The 21599-nt window shown below is 29.0% G+C and overlaps 3 protein-coding genes across 14 annotated transcripts in view; all 3 read right to left on the bottom strand.

The window, feature by feature from the left end:
- Window positions 1-202: 202 nt before the first annotated feature.
- Window positions 203-2813, bottom strand: LOC148238388 (uncharacterized). Of its 4 annotated transcripts, none has more exons than XM_088184552.1 (8): window positions 2595-2813; window positions 2197-2514; window positions 2014-2133; window positions 1820-1950; window positions 1624-1756; window positions 1153-1298; window positions 918-1085; window positions 203-853 (listed from the first exon to the last, which is right to left on the bottom strand). In XM_088184552.1, the coding sequence occupies exons 2-8, from the start codon at window positions 2494-2496 to the stop codon at window positions 274-276; spliced, it is 1578 nt and encodes a 525-aa protein (XP_088040678.1). In that variant the 5' UTR covers window positions 2497-2514; window positions 2595-2813; the 3' UTR covers window positions 203-273. The 4 variants fall into 4 exon arrangements, with proteins under 4 accessions (XP_088040678.1, XP_088040695.1, XP_088040704.1 ...); XM_088184569.1 differs by having other exon boundaries at window positions 914-1085; window positions 2595-2803; XM_088184578.1 differs by having other exon boundaries at window positions 203-834; window positions 914-1085; window positions 2595-2803.
- A 1458-nt stretch (window positions 2814-4271) lies between these two features.
- LOC148238387 (uncharacterized) lies at window positions 4272-7380 on the bottom strand. 3 transcript variants are annotated; one of them, XM_088184415.1, is made up of 9 exons: window positions 7335-7380; window positions 7091-7252; window positions 6484-6828; window positions 6296-6415; window positions 6077-6225; window positions 5527-5659; window positions 5313-5455; window positions 5078-5245; window positions 4272-4965 (listed from the first exon to the last, which is right to left on the bottom strand). In XM_088184415.1, exons 2-9 carry the CDS (start codon window positions 7151-7153, stop codon window positions 4482-4484), a joined length of 1605 nt encoding a protein of 534 aa, XP_088040541.1. In that variant the 5' UTR covers window positions 7154-7252; window positions 7335-7380; the 3' UTR covers window positions 4272-4481. The 3 variants fall into 3 exon arrangements, with proteins under 3 accessions (XP_088040541.1, XP_088040551.1, XP_088040532.1); XM_088184425.1 differs by having other exon boundaries at window positions 7091-7190; XM_088184406.1 differs by having other exon boundaries at window positions 7091-7380.
- A 788-nt stretch (window positions 7381-8168) lies between these two features.
- The window catches only part of emp (epithelial membrane protein), a 61487-nt gene continuing 48056 nt past the window's right edge, over window positions 8169-21599 (bottom strand). For all 7 annotated transcript variants that reach the window (XM_088184538.1, XM_088184516.1, XM_088184522.1 and 4 more), the window contains exons 4-11: window positions 16983-17143; window positions 11106-11247; window positions 10830-11036; window positions 10541-10767; window positions 10187-10475; window positions 9991-10116; window positions 9767-9909; window positions 8169-9682 (exon numbers count right to left, since the gene is read on the bottom strand). In XM_088184538.1, the coding sequence (XP_088040664.1) occupies window positions 9532-9682; window positions 9767-9909; window positions 9991-10116; window positions 10187-10475; window positions 10541-10767; window positions 10830-11036; window positions 11106-11247; window positions 16983-17143 (1446 nt within the window). In that variant the 3' untranslated portion in view covers window positions 8169-9531. The remainder of the gene's footprint in view (window positions 9683-9766; window positions 9910-9990; window positions 10117-10186; window positions 10476-10540; window positions 10768-10829; window positions 11037-11105; window positions 11248-16982; window positions 17144-21599) is intronic.

Raw genomic sequence — 21599 nt, 5'->3', positions numbered from 1 at the left:
GTTTTGAAAGCTGATATTTTTAAGTGGAAAAGTATCTTAAATTTCCTTGCTGTACAAAAATAGAAAAACATTATTTTACATTTGTAAGAACTTTATAAAAATTCTTGCCATGTTTTATAATTCGCATCTAAATTTTTTTATTTTTTAAGGAGAAAAATTTTAATTGTAATGAAGTAAAATAATAAAACAAACTCGTAAGATATTTTGAAAAATTAAGTATATACAAATATATATGGATAAATGATGACTTTTGATAAAAATAGTTATTAAACATTACATATGTTGAGATCCTATATGACGTTTCAATAACACCTTGTATGCAAACTGCTTAGAGCACTCTGCACATGTGTATTCTCGTTCGGTTGTATGGCGGCTCTTCTCGTGACAAACAAGACTAGTTTTACTGGAGAAAGCTTTTCCGCATGGTGCACAGGCGAACGGCTTCATCCTGTAATGTACGTTCCTCATGTGCCGCATCATGTTCTTCTTAGAGGTGAATTTTTCCCTGCAGCTGCGGAATTCACACTTCCATATCCTCATCGTCTGTTCGTGTACGCCCTTCACGTGACATTTTCTAGTGTAAGAGGTCTTAAAAGTCATCGGACACAAGTCGCAGGGATAGGGTCGTTCGTCTGTATGAGTTCTAATGTGTCTGTTTAGCAAGTGTCGCTCGTAAAACTTCATAGAGCATATTTCGCAAACGTGAGATTTAGATCCTAGGTGGCGTTTCATGTGAGCGATACAAGTGGCTTTGGTGGCGAATTGTTTACAACAATATCTACATTCGCTCTTTTGGTTTTGATCTCCCGAGTGCACCCTCATGTGTCTGATTAGCTGTATTTTTAATTTAAAGCTGAAAATTATATAGTTATAACAATAACGTATAAGCTATTAAGCTGTTCGAAAACAATACCTACTTTTTTCCACAATCGTTGCATATAAAAGGCACAGAGTGTACTTGTTCTTTATGTTTTCTTTTCGAACTCCGATCGGAAAATGTTAAATTGCATATGTTACATTCAAAGAAAGACGCTTGGGAATGTTCCACAGCTACGTGTTTCTTCATTTCGTGCAATTTAGCAAATCTAATAAATTAAAAACATGTCCGTAAAAAACATTCTATAGGTTCTTGATTAAATTAAAATAATCTACCTTGCTTTGCAAATCATACAAAAGTGCGGCAATTCTCCATTATGCAACCGCACATGTCTAGCTAAATCACCTTGATCGATACACCTCTTCTTACAAATTTTACAAGCGAAGGGTCTGTCATCAGTATGTGTTCTAACATGTCTTAACTGAAAAAAAACTTTCATATACAATATTCATAATTGCATCATCCAAGATTTATGCTACAAAGACAACTAAAAATATACCCATGTATATATATCGCGCTAATTACTATATCGATATTTTTTTAAGATTTAAATTTTTGAAAACACTAATTATTTTTTAAATTTCAAGCATAGCAAGATAAGAGGTGACTCATCGATGTCAACCAAATAAGACTCTAGGATAATGATAAATATGAAATCAGCGTGTAATTTTATGTTTGTTTTAAATTATTATATCTTTGTGACATAAAATCACTGCAGTGTTATTAAATGGATTCAACTGTCTTACCATATTAATCTTTTGTGTGAATCCTTTCTGACAGAATTCGCAAACAAACGGCCGCTCTCCGGAATGCACTCGACTATGAAGAGTCAAATCGTGCGCTCTGGTGAAACACTTTTGGCACTCGGGACACTTGTGTCTGAAACCAAACGATGTAATTTAATTTCAAATTATTAAAAATTATCATTTGTTAAATAAATACCTCGTCTCTTTTTGATGCACAATCGTATGTGATTTCATATCTTGAAATTTGGTGAAACGCTCATTACAATATTTACATTGAAACTCTTTAGTTTTAGATACTTTTTTCTTCGTCTTTTCTGATTCCATAAACTACAGATAAAATAAAGTAATTTTAAATAAATATATTTGATTAATGTCACATAACAGACTAACATCTTCCAATGAGATTTTTTCAACCGTATTCCTCTTATCCGGACCTCCGAGTAGTAAAGACGTCGGTATAGTTGATTTTTTCTTACATTTACTCCTAACATCTTGATGATGATTATCATTCTACAGTTGCAATTCAATAGTTAATCAGAAATGATCAAAGATTATAACATAAGACACACTTACATTATCTAATATTTCATCTATACATCCCAGATCGTCGTTAAAATGGGTACCTTCACTAGGCAGCGATAACATTTCATTGTGCAAAGATTCCAGTGTGTTATCGTCGTCCAGAAAAGGTTCTTCAACTTTTAATATTATCTCTTCGGCGCTGAAAAACTCACCAAAGTCTTTGCCATTAAGCAGATCGTTTATTTTACTCATATTCTCATCGTTTAATAGATCCTGCTCATTGTTTACAATAAAATTACTATCGTCGTTTATTTGAGATGCGCTCATGAACACGTCCGAATTTCCATTCATTTTGGAAAGTGTAGAATGCTAGGAAATACGAATCATAAATTACATATAAGAATGCATTTCATAATACGTTTATAAGTAATTATGCATATGTGGCATACCTTTCAACTTTTAATGTTTCGTAAACATTTGCGGAATTATACAAGTAACATTATAATTGTACCGTATTTTAATGGAACCAAATGTGACGTGTACAATATGTTTATGGGTTAAAAATAAACTTTTATCAATAGACAATAGATATAAATGACAGCGAAAAAAATTAAAAGTGACAGCTGGCTATGCTCACACATTGCTTTGCTGTTGCCATAAATAAAAAATGGTAAAATACAAGTTTATGAAAATTTTATTTATTAAAAAAAATATATAAATTGAAGTATTATATTTTTCATGGTTGTGCAATAAGTGAACTTTATCAAAAAATAAAAAAAAAACATTTTGTAACACCCCACTACTTAGATATAAACTTAGCTTTCATTTTTAAATTATAAGTTTCATAAAAATGTTAAAATAAAAATTATTAAATGTTATAAAATAATGTTTTTAATAATTGCGCGACGACGTAAATGACGCTCCGCTTGCTGCTAGCGTATCTTTACGTACTGGCGCAAGGTGAGTAGCGCTTTTTCGCAACAATAATTCTTTCAGTTGCTGGCACTGTGCAAACGGTAAGGCACCAGTGGACTGGAATGCCAGTCGTCGCTTGCCAGTGACCCGCCAATCAATTTCCAACTGGCATGCCAGCAAATGGCAGCATATACATCAGCCCTTAGTTACAGCTATGTTCAATTGCGTGATTTCGGCCTTTACTTGTCGTTATAATTGTTTTATATATTAATTTATTTTGAATATTATATAAACATTTAAAAAATGTCAAAATACGCGAATTAAGTGAAGCTAAAGGGCGAATATATTTTTATTACATTTGCACATTATTGACTGAATATATCAGAAATTAATAAACACGTTAATTATTCATAGCACGCTGTTCAAAATATTTTAAAACGGTTCAACACATGTGGTTCTTACAAATAAAAGCCAAAATCTGGAAAAAACGAAAGAGAACTGCCAAGAAAGATCCAATGTTGGCTCGTGAGTCCCTTAAAAATGTTTTCAAATCTGGTTGCTGAAGTCTCTGCAAACGCAACGCAAGGCTCAACGATGTGGGACTGAGAGATTATAAAGCAAACCTTGGCTTTTAGAAATAAATAAAATTAGAAGGTTAGAGTGGGCCCGAAAACACCGAGATTGGACATCTGAAGATTGAATGAAAGTCATTAGGTCCGATGAATCCTGTTTTCAGATAAATAATACTAAAATTCAATTTTAAGATAATTTATACTAAAATTGGTTAAAATAAAACAAATATTAAAAACTTGGTTTATTTCAAAATTATAAAGCAATCATTTAAGTTTTTGCTACCTTATATGATCAATATTGGCTACAGATGCCATTGCTATCTTACTTGTATGAGAGTGTATCTTTGTGTCTGTGTTAATGTTTTTGTACAATGGTGTGGCAATTAGGTTGGTGACATTTTTTTGTGATTTTATTTTTCGTAATATCTCTAAGTAGTCATTACGGAAAATAAAATCACAAAAGTCAATGACTCATCCAAGACAAATGGACAATTAATTAATAATTATTAATGCCCCACCGGAAAGAGTATATATGACAAGGTCAAGGACAAGAGCAGCAGTCGAAAATAATTCGTGATCAGCACTATTGTATAAATAATAAAATTGCATTTAAATTCATATAATACGAAAAATACAAAATTTTAAACAAAAAATATTTATTTCTCAAAAATTACATATCTGTTTTGATATAATGCATGTATATAAATGATAAGATTCGTAATCCTTTCTCTAAAAATGATGTTTGGTATACATATAATCTTTTAGTTTGTATATAATATTATAGAACCATTCTAAAATATAATGAAAAACATAGATGTTTGATGAATAAATCATATCACAAATTACAATTTATCTTGGCATATGTCGTTTTTGATGATCAGCCAAAGTATTTTTATTGCTGAATTGTTTATTACACTCTATACACGAATGCGGTAGATATTTGTAGTGTACAATTCTCATATGTCTATTCATATTATTTTTACTGGTATACATCAGACTGCATCCGCGATATTCACATTTCCAATTTCGCGTAGATTGTTCGTGCACATGTTTATGGTGGATCCTTCTTGCCTGAGCTGTTTTAAAAGCTAGTGCGCAAACTTCACATAAGTATGGTCTAATGTCGGTGTGTGTACTCATATGGCGAAGTAACCGGGTTTTTGAGGGACACCTCAAAGAGCATACCTCGCAAACGTATGGGTTGTAATCTAAATGACGTTGAATGTGTTGTTGAAGGCCCGTTTTAGAGGTGAAGTCCTTACCGCAATACTTGCATTTATAACAGGAAATGTGTTTCATAATATGTTTGGTTATTAAGCTTTTATTTCGATACCTTAAATGAAATAATAAATAACTAAGAAAAGGTTCGGTAACACAAATAAAATGTACATTAAATTAACATATCCATATATAATTAATTAACATATTCAAAAAATAATACTCACTCTTTTTGGCAAATGTCACACGTAAACATTTCTAAATGAAACTCTTCTGTATGTTTTTTTCGAGATTCTATAGAAGGAAAGAATAAACTACAAGTGCCACATTTCAAATAATTCTTTTGGGAATGCTCATGCAATGTATGATTTTTGAAATCCTCCGAGCTGCAAAAGCTAAAAATATAATTAATACATTTATTCTATAACTTTAATAAAAAAATAATTAAAAATATTCACTTACGATTCTTTGCATGTACCGCAATAATATGGTGTTTTTTCATGTATACGCATATGTTTAGCTAAGATTCCTTGATCGATACATTTTTTATCACAAATATCGCAAATGTACGGTCTCTCGTTGGTATGTATTCTAATATGTCTTATCTATAAAAAATAATATATTTAAAAAAATATATTGAATTGACATATTTATGATACAATCAATATAATTTTACCAAATTGATTTTTTGCGAGAATCCCTTTTCACAGAAGTTGCATACAAATGGTCGCTCTCCAGTGTGCACTCTAGCATGAAGATTCAAATCGGAAGTTCCGTGGAAACATTTATGGCACTCAGGACATTTAAACCTGAATTTATAAGATTGTTTCTAATAATAGCAATAAAACTAGGGTCTTAGTGCACACGATTTACAGGAGGAAAGTGGTAGCAAGTAAATCAAAACACGTGCATATACGTATGTTGAAAATTCCAATAAAGGAACATATCTGAGTTTGTCTGTGCTTTCAAATAAACACAAACACATTGCTAAAAGATGTACAAATATACAAAGGATTTTTTAAATTTTTTTAGAAAAGTTTATATAAATATTTATTTATAGATCTGATAAAAATGAGAGCGGAAAATGTACTTTTACTACGTTCACAATTTGATACATGCTATCAAGATTCCTTAGCTTCTCTAGGATGTAGAATATTATTTTTAAAATAAAAATAATTATTCTTAAATTTTGAAACTCAATTTGAAACCTTTATTGCATATATTACCGTGTCATTTTTTGATGAACGAGCATATGAGTCTTGAGTTCTGGAAAGTTAAGAAATATTTTTTTGCATTTCTTACAATGATACTCTTTACACTTTTTTTTTGTTGTCTTTTTCTGCAATGTTACATCTGTTTCAAGTTTCTCCTTAAACTAAAAATAAAATACAAAAACATAATTCAAATTGTTTCATTTTGATATAATTATAAAGACAAATACCAACCTCTTCTAATGAGATCTTTTTAACTGTATTTCTCTTGTCTGGATTGCCATAAACCAAATGCGACGGAACTGTTGATTTTTTTTTAATCCTGATTTTTACATTGCCTGTTGCTTTATTGCTCTAACAATTTTAAATGGTATTTTAATTAAAAAATCATAGTACTTTGATATTATTAATATTACACTTACTGTGGTGTCTATTATTTTATAGTCATAACTGCCAATTATTGATTGTATCTGTATTTCATTTGGTAAAAATTCATTGTAATCGACAGTTCGCTCTACCTTTAATATCATATCTTCGGCCTCAAAATGATCGTCGAAATCCGTATCATCATTATTGTCTTTTTCAACATTTTCATTCAAATTATTGATTATTATTTTAGGAGTATGACTATTGGTAGACTGTAGTGACATCATTTGTGAAAAATTTAATTTTAACACATCTTCAATTTTGAAAGTTTTGTCAAAGTTCATGTCGTTGTATGTTAATTTTATTTCAGAATCTTTATTCATTTCACCAATATTCTTTCTCTGTGTTTAAAACAAATATAACATATAAGAAATGAAAAGCATTCATTTTTAATTTATGTGAAAAGTGATGTAACGACAAGTTCATATGTAGGTAGAAGTTAAATAAATTTTGTCTAGATTATGAAAGAAATTTTCTCTAATATTTTGTTTTTTATATATGTAAATAAAAAAAAATGTTAAGAGGTTAATATAATATAATTGCATAAAAAATCTTTGAGCACATACTACATCTAGTGACGAGGTGTAAGGATTATAGACTTACCTTTTCTCTATGACAACATAAAGTTTTTTCATCTGCATTGCAAAGTTGGCACTGCTTTTCCATTAAATCTACAGAATGATCATTAATAGATATTCGGCGCCTGTTAAAGTACAATCTTCATTATTTAGTACAGCTTTTACGGTATTTTAATAACTTTCACTTCTATGTATCACCGAGATTTAAATTTATGATTAGGTTGCATGTATATATGTTTAATTAGTACAAGTGAAAGTTATTTACAAACCTATACGAAATTGGTTAACGCAATCTGACAGTTGCAAATTGTCAATAGTTTATGGTCAAATTTCGGCCACAAGTAAAAGTGTTCAATATTACCCCGTATAAGATATTTATTTATTATTATATATAAATATGAATATATATATTCGTATTTATATATAATAATTAATAAATATTTTATGTTTATATTGAATCAATTTTTCAAACGATAAGTCAACCTCACAAGGGCACGTGTATACATATAGATCGCACAATATCGACTGGCACCGTATAAATCAGCCTTAGTGCCGTTTATTAAAATTAAATAAAAAAAGTAAAATAATTCGTTTTTAATGGACGAATGATGACGGTAACAATTAGATTGGGCCTCTACAGTAGTATTTATTAAAGTTGTAGGTAATAGTTAAATAGATTTTATTGTTATGAATGATCTGTAGACGTGATTCATCATAGAATGTGTTGCTCTCACTGCCGCTACGTCAGTGCTGCCAGAGTGCATTATACGGCCCCCGCAAATCAAATAAAAATAAAAATAAAACATCAATGTGTTACGGAAGTAGAAATTATCAAAATACTTAACACTGACTATCTCACGACAAAGTCATAAAAATGTATATAAAATGCTGGTCTACAGAACGTTATGATTGTTAAGAATACACAGTTACGAATACTGTTCTTAAATACTACCATATGATTGTAATATATTATTAAATATGGATAAGTATTGTTACGTAGTAATTCTATAAAAAAAATAGCAAACAAGTTGTATAAACATATTTTTAGCGCAGCATGTTTTTAAAAAATAATAATAATAAGTTTATAAGTAAAACATTATACGTAGGTATAAAAAAAATGTTTATTTACAAAAATTACATTCGATAAAATCACATACAATATTTTATTGTATGGGTCTTGAAACAAACCTTCAAAATTTGAATATGTTTACACTGTATGCTTATAACAATTTGTGTAATAGAATCAAATTAGTTCAAATTATAAAGGTTTATCAGAGCATACATATATCTTATATTCAAATTATAAAGGTTTATCGGAGCATACATATATTTATATTACATAAATATATTAATTTAATAGTTTTTGGAAAACATTTTAAAAGTCAGTGGTGTATTTACAAGATGTACAAGATCCACTGATAAAAAATATTATTTGTTTGTAAACTTTGATCTCTACATAGTATATGTTTTATTTTTTATTTTATATTTCGCAAAACAACAATATAAAAATATAATAATTATCGAGTATACAATATAATACATTAAAAATAATTGTAAATATACACTTTGAGCAATACAATTTTACAAAAGTATTTTTCTACAAATAACTAGTTTTACTTTTTTTATATGTATTTTTCTTTCAAATGTTTTGTAATTTCAGATAAGTCAAACATTTGTAACGTTAAATGAGAACCTTAAATTAACATAAACTAATGAAACATTTAACAGATAAAATATGTAATGATTTAAAAAATAATAATATGGTTCCAAATCAGGCAGAATATTATTGCAAAACGTAACGCTTCTTTACTATTGTATTTTCAAATAAATTTTAACAATGATAATTACAATTGAAAGCTGGCACATGATTAGGTATATATTTTAACATAATATTCTCTAAATCCTTGTCAATAAATAAAATTAAGATTAACTTTAGAAATAAAGAAAGAAAATAACCGCTGACTATTAACGAAGTTGACCGTAATGTATATACATAAATAATGTATATAATATAATAGATAAATCAATAAACTATCACTAGATCTACAAAGCTAAAACCATGTAACACAAAATCCCTAAACTTTTCCAATAGTCACAGCGGCTTACAATTTTGATTTTGATACTTTGAAGAAATCGTGTAATTTGTGTAATATAAATGTATCAAATAATCTATACATCACATTTACTAATCCATATCACTCTAAAGGCATCAATGATATATTATATTTAAAAAAATCATTATGATATTTAGAAAGATAGAGTAGAACATATGCTTACGTCATCACTCTTTCATATAATTTTGTTCATGCATTTCACAGTCAAATGATACAATACAGAAGTGATAACTATAAATTTCTTCAGTAAAATGTTACTTTATCATAAAATGTTCTATCACTTTGACTTTTTTCACAACACGATGGTTTCTTCTTATATAAACCGCGTATTTCTTCTTAAAATTCTTGTATTTTAATGCATGTTTGGCGTTGAGCCCATCTCGTATCCAGTATTCACTTCTCCCTTTTTACCATTTGATTTACCATTTTCTTGTCCTTTTGAGTGGACGTTTGCTAAATAATTGCTACCTTCTAAATGTAAAGTGCTCTGTCTATGCGACGATCTAAAATACATAATTAAAATTAGCAATGATATTAAAATAAATATATATATATATATATATAATAATATTAGATTATATAAATACCTGATTAGACACGTCACTGAAATCAGTAACATTAACAAACCAATTGCTATTAAACCCCAACTTAGAACAGCTTTAGCTATCGGAGGAACTTTAGTTGCTAGTCTCATTAGTTTATTAACTTCTTCAGGCAGTTGTTCGATTCCCTAAAAATATATATAAAAATAGCGTCAAATATAATTTATCACTTATTATAAATATTATATATTTATAGTAAAATATATTACATCTTCAAACCAAGCGATTGGGAAAACTATATCAGGGAAATTCGCCACTTGTTTTATATCTATGACTTGCGTTACAGCTAAATTGATCTGGACACGTGCTTTAGCAGAAAGAGGAGCTCCCATTTCCTATAAGTAATAATGCATCAGTTAGGTTTGTATATATGCATATGAACATTTAACATTGCTAATCATGTACCGGTTGAACTTCTAAGTAGAACTTGTGTTTTTCTGGATCTGGAGGAGACATTCCTTCGACTCCTTGCCTCAGACTATCATCACCCAAGTAGAAATGAGGGAAACTTAGCATCACAGGTGAATCGAATTGACAGAGTGAAACGTTGTTCAAGCCACTTGGAGCACATGGTGGTCCATGAGGACAGTAGCACATGTTATCTGGATTGGATTCAGGATTGTCGAAGACGTTAGCTGGTGGCGTGAATCTATAACCTTCTACACCACCCGGTGTAACAATTTCCTTGTCGAATCTGTACCAAAAGAGCGTTATTAGGTATATGCCCAATTTTTTAGTTTATATTACAAATAATATTACATCAATGGAAGCCTTCTGCACATGTCCTTATCGAATATATAAAGCGTTGTATTTTTGGTAATGTGCGGTGGGAAGATTGATCCATCACTACCGTCAATCCTGTTGCACAATTCTGAGGTATAATGAGGCAATTTTTTGTTGCCGTTGAACGTATCGACCAAACCATATTTTGTGATATCGTCTCTTCCTGAGAAAACGGAGATCGTGTCTTTGGATGTTCCGTTTTTCTGCAAATAAACGTATACATATAAGCATCACATACTCTAATAAATATTAATCAAATCCTTACCCCATATAATATTCCAAACTCTTCGTATGGAAGCTTCTGCTCCTTAGGCACCACGTCCTTGGCCAACTTCAACAAAGGATCTTCGTAGCCCCAGAGCAGCTGACCTACTGATACTTCAACGAACGGTTTGATCTTCAAGATGTCCATAATGGAAGCCATCGCCAATCGGAGGAAACGAGCCGCATGCTTGGATTGTGAAGTAGCACTCTGCGTTTAAAAAAAAGCATTAGACAAGATCGTTAATTAAGAGCTATAATATGTTAAACGCAAACATACGAGCATAGGAATGTTAGGAACGATGACGACATCGTCTTCTGATCCAACCGAAGCTGCGCTGTTGAAGACGAAGTGCTTCTTCTGGTTAAACGACACTGTTCCATTTTCGTTGAACGTTATATTAACCTTTTCCCACGTTTCTCTGTAAAAAGTAAAATAAAAGAACATGGTAAATCCTTGATAAGTATAAAAAAATATATCGATATGTAGATCGCCTTGATGGTTATGTCAAAAGCTCGAATGTAAATGGGTTTAATTAAAACGTGTTACTTGATTTATGCAATATTAAATTTGATCAATATAATTATTTTATTAAACTAGTTTTAGCACGTAAATGTTAACTGTTTTAATACTAATACATTTCAATAAAAAAACACTTTCTTGAAAAAGTATTTTATATCAAATACCCCAAGTAAGAAGATATGGGTAGTGTAAGAACTCACTCTTGAACATTTTAAGCTCTGAATTATATAATGATCATCATTATTAATTAAAAAAAGAGCAGAAGATGAAAATATAATCCATGCGGTACTCCACAATAAGCAATTCACAATACTGATCGAACTTTGTCGGTATAGACGACATCAATCCCTACAAAAATAGTATTTTTGGTTAAAACAGTTTTGTCTAAGCTATAGAGAAAATCAGACGGACAAGATGATTTAAAATTGGTAAAAATGTGACACAAGGCTAAGCTGCAATATATTGTACATGGATGGTTGTCGATCGTCCACTTCCATAGCGATTTGTATTTTTGTAAAGACAACGAATCCGCATTTGTGCGAATACAGTTTTAGATTATCAGCTACAATTGATAAAAAAATACCTCAAATTTGAGCCCTGCGGTACTCCAGAATAAAAAAAAGAGTACTGTATCTCTAACGGTGATCACTTATATAACTCAAGAAATGGCTAACAAAACGGCGTGAGAAGCAAAAGTAGTTCATTAAATGATTAAAAAGCTTCAGTCAAATGCTTCTTGAAAGTTAACATGTTTTTCATCGTTCTGTATTTTAGAATCCAAAGACTTAGAGAGGCAAATAAAGCCAGATAGCACAACAAGACGTTGATGGTTTACTTGGATGAAAAACTAAAGCTTAACATTCTAATACCAAGAATTAAACGTATTATTTAGAAGCAATTTAATATTTTGATTAAATTAACGAAGGCCTTCTAATATTATTGACACTCATTAATTACTAACAGACATTTTAATTCTCACTCAAATTATACCGATTCATTGAGAGATTGGGGGCGAGTATTGACGTAAGTCTCCTCCCCTTTCCCAGATTGTATATGAGCTAGAACTCTTCCTTGGATTGTGTTCTTCGCTTGCAACTTTACGAGTGTCAGTCGAAACTCAAATCAAGTGAAGCTAACTTTGAATCTACACTTTAATCTGCAATAATTAAGTCTTGTATTTGATTCGACTTGAAGACTTATGACTAAGCACTATCACGAGAACGGATAACACACCAAATGTACCACAAAGATCGAATAATTGTATGAACAATATATAGCAATAGTAAAAAAATAGTAAATCTCTATATAGCAATATTAAAAAAAATCCGAAATTCTTCGCGCGCTAGGTGCCGATAGAAAAAAATAGTTTTAAATAACGTTTTAATCAAGCAAATCTTTTCTTATCTTATCATACGCATTGAGATTTATTGTGATTATTTTTTAAATAAATAAAGGGGTGTCAAAAAGTATTATAAGTATTATTCAATATTCCCAATACTTTTTTTATTAAAATGGAAATAATTTTAAAATATTTTGTGTATGCATGTTTACTATTTACATCTAAAAACCTGAAATTTTGGATACGGTCATTTTTGATCAGCGAAACAGTATATATTTTATCGTTTAATTTCATTTCGTATGTGTGCAGTTACAAAATACGACTTTGTATACTTTTCTATATTAAGATGTGATAAGTATATAGATAAAAAAGAATTACAACTGATAATATTATATAATAAAACTAGGTTTTGCTGTATTAAAGGTTTTTTTATTTCTGGTATTTTGCAATACCGACCAGCGTGCCTTTTAACTTTAAAATATTAAGAAAAATATCTTAAACTTTTTGCTATTTTTACGGTCAACTATGTGTGGCTTATTTTCAGGTATTATTGATTATTACTATATACAGCAAAACGAATATTTCTGCCAGTTTATATATAATGTAAACCACTGCAGTGCTACGTTTTTTTTTATAAATATACTCCAGATCAAATTTTTACTATTCAATTAATTGAATTAATAGCAAATTACAATATTTAATTTTTTTAATTAGAGATTCATGATACATCTAAAAGTAAAAAGTAGTACAAAAATCACGCACTCATAAAAAATAGCTCACACTACTTATTTTTTACTATTCTTGTTCATAAATCAATTAACTAACAGCAAATGAAACACTCGAGGCATCACGCCACGATCGCCTAATTATTTTTTTCATTCAGCTGAAAAAATGTCGCCACTGAGTTATTTATTTTCACCTGACCGCATAACTTGCGCACTCGGTAGCCGATTCGAACACTTTCTTGCGGCGCTAAATTAAAAAAAACACACACACAGCCACCGCGTTGCGTTATTCAACAGTCGTGGGAGTCGCAGAAACAATGCGAAAACGGCGCTGAAAAATGGTTTATACACAACTAATTCACATGAATAAATAATGAACCGTTTCACTTTCGTGCCGCTGAACGGAAAAAAGAACAATGACAGATCACTGGGTTAAATGGTTTAACGTGCGCTGCCAACTTGACGGCAAAAGGGGAGTATTACATATTAGCTATAAATACATATATTTAATATAGCAATAAATTCAGTAAATAATATTATTATTATTAATAAAACTCATCAAGGATGGAAAGACCGTTAAATTATTTCTTTGTTTTTTTTTACATTGATATATGCGAAAACTACTTTGCATTGAGTTATTTTTAACGTCAAATTAAACTTGTTTGTCATCGACCGTATTTTCCGGATAACAAGGACGAAGTTGATTGCCTATTAATATTAATTTATAGGCATTATTGTAATTATTATGGAATACAAGTTATTTATCATATGGATAATTAGTAAGTAGTCAAATCTAAATTTTCCTCTATTGGGTGCTTAAAGTCGCATTATATAATCTCAGCAGTAATGGAAACAACAACAATGACTGCAAATTGAGTTAGTGACACCATACTTGGTTAAAATTATCCGAAGCAAAGATATTCCATATCGGAACGAGAATAACCAGTTTGGCCAATGACGACAGACACATCAAGTGGGGAGAAAACATTGCAGAGGTGAACAACAAACGGCAACGGCAAAGTCCATTCAGCCGGACGAGACCTTCGAGAGGAGTGATCTGTTGCCAAGTCCATCGTGTGCCAGATTTTTCTTCAAAATTACACTATTCTCAGTCCTAGCGCTTGGGAAAATCAGGAGCATGGTCATATTGAGTCGAATGGTGCTGATGAACCATTCATTCAGTTAGCACACTTTACCATTTGAAATCAAATGACGTAACGCAGATAAATGGTGAACGATAAATGTTAATTCCAACGGTCAATTCTCACGTGGATTGCCATAGAAGTTTAAATCTTCTAGCAAGAAATGTTCGTAATGATCAAGCAACATATTTTTACTATGCACTTCGCTAAGAAACAGTTTTCATGAATCATAAGAAAATCATCAAAGTATTATTCTTATTTAGACCATAATAATCAACAATAACAAATCCTTAAATGATTAAATAAAACATACAACGGGTGGTACATTTGAAGGGCGGTGATCCTTGAAATGTGTTTTAACACTAATGCTCATGTCAAATAGCTCCCAGCTTTAATTAAGAAAGTTACTAAGAATACTAAGAAATAAATTATTTAGTGAAATAGATACCAATAACTGATTAGAAAAGTTTTATATGGTTTTTTCTACAATGTTGATGCTCGCTATCACTCGCACCAAATCTAAGCCTGTTGGCGGCCTTTTTGCGCTACGCTTCATAAATTAGCGCTTTGCGCTCTTAAGTTTATTTTTTGTTCGTTTTATGTTGTTATTATTGTTTAATCAAATTATTTTTTATATTTGACGTCATCGAGCAAAATTATAATTAAGTTATTAACTTTTTTCATTTTGAGTAAAAAATTTGTTTTTGTATATAACAACATTTAATAAAATGATTTTATAGAAGGTTACAAAGACAAAGGGTTGGCTAAACAAAATTTAATTAAATCGAAATTAAGGAACACCTAAGAATTCTGTACAATAGTAATGCATAACTTTAAAAGTCATCTGATTATCATAATAAAAATGAATCATTTAAATTGTTTTCATAAGCTATAAGACACATGTCATAAGAAAAAATGTTGTATCTGGAAAGACCGCAAGATTTAGATTGATTTCTGAATGTGTGTAAAAAAGTTTTTCATTTTAATTTTTATATTATTTTAATATATAATATAAAACATTCTTAACATCAAAATTATTTTTTAAACGAAGCAATGATTTTTTAATATTTTAAATAGCCGCCATTTTAAGAAAAAAATGGCGGATTAGGCTCTAGTTTAAAAAAAATTAAACTACGACAGTTACCGTTTTTCTACACTACAAAAACATTTATTTCAATTTTTATTTTTAAACGATTTTTTGGATAGTCTGTTCCGTTATATTGACTCAAGAATTTAGTCTATTTGGAAAAAAAGTTTTTTGTTGATATGATAAAAAAAATTTGAAATTATAGTGTCCTTAAATTTCGTTAGATCCTAAAAATTGCAACATTGGATGTTACGCTTTTACTAAGAAATGTATTGGAGGCGGAGCTAAACATTTATGCTATTGGTTTTAAGTCGGCGTTCTCTCCCAATCGTTTAAGCTTATTCAAAAGACATGACAGTATATCACCTTATGAATAAAAAAAAATATACAATAACCATTAGATTGCCAAAATGTGATATATCATCTTAATATAAAGATTCAGATACATTTTTAAAGGCCTGTTGATTTTTTATATGAACAAATATTTTTATTATAATAATATAAACCATAATAATTAAATAATGATTTTAAAAGGCTCAACAATGATAGTTTCAAGGTAATAACATATATAAAAACAATACAGAAACATAAATTAAATACTAAATTAAAAAATGAGAAAAATAAAAAAAAAAACTTAACAACGTTAGTTTATCAATTATAAATATTTTTTATTTTTTATAAATATATATTATTATGTTCTTTTGTTAAACAAGTATATATTTATGTATTGTTTAAAATATTAAACTTACAATAACTATTAAATTTAATATATTTCAGAGCTATATAACTATAAAAAAAATGTAATTTACTGATATTTCAATGGCTCCTTATATATTTTTAAATTTAGATTATTACACGATAGATTATAAGTGAAAGGTATTACTTATGATCTGAATGTTGTAAGTCTGAGTCTTACGTGAAATATTAATTATAATTCTGATTACTTACTTTATAAAAAAAATTAAGACTTGATCAATCTCGATGATGAACATTAAAAACAGAACTCTTACTATATCGTGTATTTGACAATGTGAAAAAATAGTTACTAATACTTAAATATCATTTATCCATATCATAATAGACAGTTAAATAACTAATACTAACATTTTCATTTAACTAATCGTTAATTTACTTGAGTCATTACTACAAATATTCAATACAAATATCTTTAAAGGTACTTCGCGGAAAACATAAATTTCAATATTTTCCTCATTTTATGAAATATTTTCCCTATAATATAATAAACAAATAATATGCGTAAGAGCTTTAAAATATAATATACATGAATAAAACATGCATTTTTTATATTAAAGTATAACACACTATAAAATAGAAACTTACGTATAAACATAAGGTCCAAGTTCATCCAGCACCGGTTTCGAGCCGTTATTGAGGAACTCATCTGCGTTGGTTACATTGAAGACGTAGACCTTAATCACAGGATGAACTGGAGGCTTGACCCACCATTTGTACGACGATCCTCCTGGCTTCAAGGTAATTTCCTGAAAAAATATAAAAAAAAACATTATCAGCTATTTGTTTTTCAATACTGTTTACATCCCGTCCTAAATATGTCAATATTATTATTATAAAATATGTAAAATATGTAAAAAATGTAATAGTTATTGCGTATTCATCATTCATGGTCAAAGTGGTAAAAAAATGTTTATATCGATCGAATCCGGAAGCTCAAACATGTTGAGAAACGCTGGCGTTTAAAACGAAAGGAAGCATTGTATAACGACCGGACGAAAAAGTCGTATTACGTCGCATGTATAAAAAATACGCATTAATAATTTAATACATATTAGTATGTCTATGCTTATAAGTTATTATGTATATACATAATGTATGAACATACGTGCATTTTTTTGAACACGTATGAAATTACGCGAGTTTCGTAACGTACGAAATAACGACTCGGAATATAGCATTACGCTTCTTTTCGCAATAAGATTCATATAATTCGGTCATGTGTATGTAGATATGTAGAGCATATGAACGTCTAGTTAAACTATTATAAATATTGTTTTTTCCATGTATAAGTTCATTGCAATATCATAAAAACTATAATAGCTGTCGGTCCCTCGCTGACGCGAGGTACCGCAGCTGGTGTAATATCATTACACATAACTTATTTGTACTGATGTATGAAAAAATTACAATAAAATAAAACACGTTTAAAAATTTCTTCGTGTGATTATTTTACCTAATATGTAAAATATAGGTTTATAAGTAATATTGTTGTATTTTTAAAAATCAGATAGAATGCATAAATAATATAATAAAATAATTTTTAAAAACTTGAAAATGTTTTATATTACTCCCGACGTACTTTTTATTTGAATAATAATTATATTTAGACAAATTTCGATTTAAACTGAAAATTATGAAAAATCTTTATATATTATACTGTGTAATGAAAATTAATTAAATCTTATGAGATTTTTTATAATTTAATTATCACAAATTTTTAAATTGCTTTATAAAGAATAATTAATTTTTAATTAATTTCAACAACTTCTTGAATGTCATCCTAGTATATGTTATTAGGAAACTTATTTTTTATTTACATGTTTATTTGCATCCTTGATAAATAAACAAGTAAATAAATTAAAAAACATGTTTTTGATCAACATCTGTTTTTCTTGTTCGAGTCCAAGATAATAAAGTATAAGGACATTTTTCCTACATTTTTTCCTATTGAATATTAATACTTTGTGCCATATCAATTCATTTTTCTTTAAATTATTTTTAAAAGAATAATTTCTTTAAATATTTACATATTTATAACTATTCATAAACTTGCTTAATAAATTCTCTCTATATTTTTAAATTCAATCAGTAAATTTGCGGATATTTCATAGGCATTACGGAATTTTCTCACTTAGGCAAAGCTTTTCTTTTATTGACAGGTTTTAAAATACTAGATTATAAATTTATTTTATATTGCTCGAATGAAATATAAAACATAAAATAATATTTTCCTAAAATGATCATAAAATAATACTTATACTTAATCAATCCTTTTTTTATTATTTTTTTCTTAAAAATAAGTATATTAAAAATTAAACTAATACTTAAATATAAATTACTATACGTGGACTTTACAACTTAAACGCCAGCAACTCACAGATAAGTCACTTATTTTTTTATTATTTTTTTAAAACAAGTTAATAAATTATTTACAATTTTTTTAATTATTAAAGATAAATGTTCTAGATTAATTTATCGGTAAACTAAGTATTTTAAATTTATTTTTAGAAAGAGATTTTTAGAAAGGATTAACTAGCTCTCTCTGTGCCCTGAAATTTATTAATTGAATTTATGGATATTCTTTAGACATTACAGGATTTTCCTGCTTAATCAAAGTTCTTAGTATATTATACTAATCTATAGACTTATAGCACTCTCTGTTATATAAATGTGAATTTGCGTATATTGTTTACGCAATCCAGAACTTTCTTGTTTAATAAAAGTTTTCCTCAATTTAAAAGTACTTTATTATAAACAAATCAAACAGAAACAATCCATTGTTTGTTTCAGTTGCCTTTACTTCAAATAAAAATAAGTATATATGTATTTATTGTGGAACAGTTATAATCATTTGAGTAAGTCGGGTAATTACGTTTCAATTTCTTTAATAACACTCTTTCTAATGACTGAGAAAGTATTGTCGATATATGATATAAACTCGACCAAAATGTGGAGGGGAGGACAGATATGCTTTGATTGTTTCATTTTTACACACAACAAATACATTTTCAGGCATTTCTAAGTAAATAATGCAAAAGTTATTCTTAAATTAGAGGGTGCAATTTTTTGTTTTAGAGCTCTAGAAGAATATTTTAGTATTATTCTTAATACTAAAATATCAGAGACGTTTTTATTAAAAACATGATGAATTATGCTCAAAACTTAATGACGAAAAACATATTTTTTTACGCAATTTTTAAAGTAAAAGAAATCAACAAATAATTCGGAATGCAAAACTTTAAAATCTTTAACAACCAAAATTGAATAAGTCGAGCTACTAATTACTACTAAAATAGCATTAAATATAAATATATATATCATACTTAAATAAAGATTAAGAGAACAATTACTAAATACAAATATGTTCATATGTATTAAAAAGTTCGAGAATAATTGCCCATAAATGAGCCATTTACAATAATATGTAATCATAATTAATTTTAACAGGATTTTCAACATTATTGATAATAACAAGTCGTATCTTTTAAACGAAGACTTTATAGCAACCCTACTTAATAAGCATTATATAAATATAATAGTTTAGTGAATAGTTTCTAACCATAACTAACCTCAAATTTTTAACTCTAATGTGCATTTTTTTAAACTATTTTTTTCTTCTACATTGCAAATTCTAGTGTGCACACAACGCCGGTGGTGGAATAGGATGAAAAAAGCGTAACAGGCCGTATTCAGAACGTGCCGTCAAGTGACCCGGTTCGTCTGCATCGTCTTGCAGCCGTAACACATGCTTCGGTCAAGCATGAGTGACCCCACACTAGTGCATCGGCACTGGTGCACCAGGAGAGACACCAGGATATGGACCACTTCTGAGACAGTAGCCGAATGGCGATTGCGTAAAATCGCTTTTCTAAATTGGGCTGGGAAAAATGACATCAAGACTTCCGCGAGTGTATGTAGACAACTAGATGGATTGTTATGTCATGATGGTGGCATTGTTTATATCCGCGTTCAATTCCACTGTGAAACGGTTTTGCATATCGCTTAAATCTTAATATTAAGATCAGTAAGAGCTCAACAGTTTGGCTTACATATAAATGACGTATCTACAATGGAATGATAAGTATTTGGCAACGATTTTAAGTAGTTATATGTTATCAATACAAAACTTATAAACGTTCATTTAAAAATTCTATTGCAATTTGTTAATTAACAGGGTAAACACAATCAACAACCACTAAGTCAGAAGTGAAGCATCAGACTGAATTCAAAGTCTGTAAATGAGTGATATTTACAATAATATTTATGTACAACAGTACGCTAACAATAGATTTCATTTTTAATATTGAACACAATATTTATCCGTGAGATTAGGAAAATCAGGGAAAACAGAATTATTATTATATAATAATTATTAAATTTAAACCCAAGACTTTCTTTCTTTATGGGAAATGATACATACAAATTTATGCTCATTTGCTTCAAGTCACCAGATTTTCATATATCGATAGCTTAAAAAGTAAAATTGCTAACTACATATTTGACTTATTGACAGGAGAAACAAAAAACTAGAAAGACAACTTTAAAATAGAAAAATATACAATTCCTCAAGTTTGTTGTTTTATGTTAGTAGTGTTTAATTGGAGATTTTTGGGAGTAAAATTTTTACTTTGGGCCATCGATATTTTGTCATAACTTGAAAGGTTTTAAAATGCATAAAGATGCAATATAGGTTAAATATTTTTCACACACACTATAGTTTCTTCTCAAGAATATCTCGAAAAAATATAATTTAATGCATACACATATAAACTAGTGTTTCTTTTCGACAATTTTTTGATCAAGAGCTTAAATTTTTCATTGCGTATTTTTTTGTTAAAAATAAAATTTGTACGCATATATATATAAACATTTTACATCAGCCGCATTTTTTATATTGCTGAATAAAAAAAGGTGGGTCCGTGTCAGATGTATAAAAGTATGCATGCTTTTTGAAAATATTTAAATAGCAAAAAAATGTTTACTATTTTCTCTAATAACTTTATTTATAGTTAAGTAATATTGTAATGCGGCAGATTGCAAAATATATATGGGAGTTTCAGTTTTTTCTTCACCGAAAATTTCCAAATAAAAGATGAACAAGGATGGCCGATTCCACTTCAGCGGTATGTGCAATTTAAAAAAACATTTTAAGAATAATGTGTGATATGTTTAATTAAATAATAAATGTTATACAATTTTTTA

The sequence above is a fragment of the Plectrocnemia conspersa genome, unplaced genomic scaffold, assembly GCF_051122295.1.
Source record: "Plectrocnemia conspersa isolate PC_06_02 unplaced genomic scaffold, ASM5112229v1 ptg000001l, whole genome shotgun sequence".
In the NCBI taxonomy this organism is placed as follows: domain Eukaryota; kingdom Metazoa; phylum Arthropoda; class Insecta; order Trichoptera; family Polycentropodidae; genus Plectrocnemia; species Plectrocnemia conspersa.
Note: the sequence above shows the minus strand (reverse complement) of the source record. Positions and strands in the feature narration are given on the sequence as shown.

Excerpts from the sequence above, each read along its gene's own strand:
- LOC148238387 (XM_088184406.1), bottom strand. The coding sequence starts at position 7,153 with ATGGAAAAGCAGTGCCAACTTTGCAATGCAGATGAAAAAACTTTATGT. Across the intron at positions 6,829-7,090 it reads TATGTTGTCATAGAGAAAAG|AGAAAGAATATTGGTGAAAT; the intron begins GTAAGTCTATAA and ends TTTTAAACACAG. Across the intron at positions 6,416-6,483 it reads ATAAAATAATAGACACCACA|AGCAATAAAGCAACAGGCAA; the intron begins GTAAGTGTAATA and ends TAAAATTGTTAG.
- LOC148238388 (XM_088184552.1), bottom strand. The coding sequence starts at position 2,496 with ATGAATGGAAATTCGGACGTGTTCATGAGCGCATCTCAAATAAACGAC. Across the intron at positions 1,951-2,013 it reads AAAAAATCTCATTGGAAGAT|TTTATGGAATCAGAAAAGAC; the intron begins GTTAGTCTGTTA and ends TTTTATCTGTAG. Across the intron at positions 854-917 it reads TGCAACGATTGTGGAAAAAA|CTTTAAATTAAAAATACAGC; the intron begins GTAGGTATTGTT and ends TATAATTTTCAG.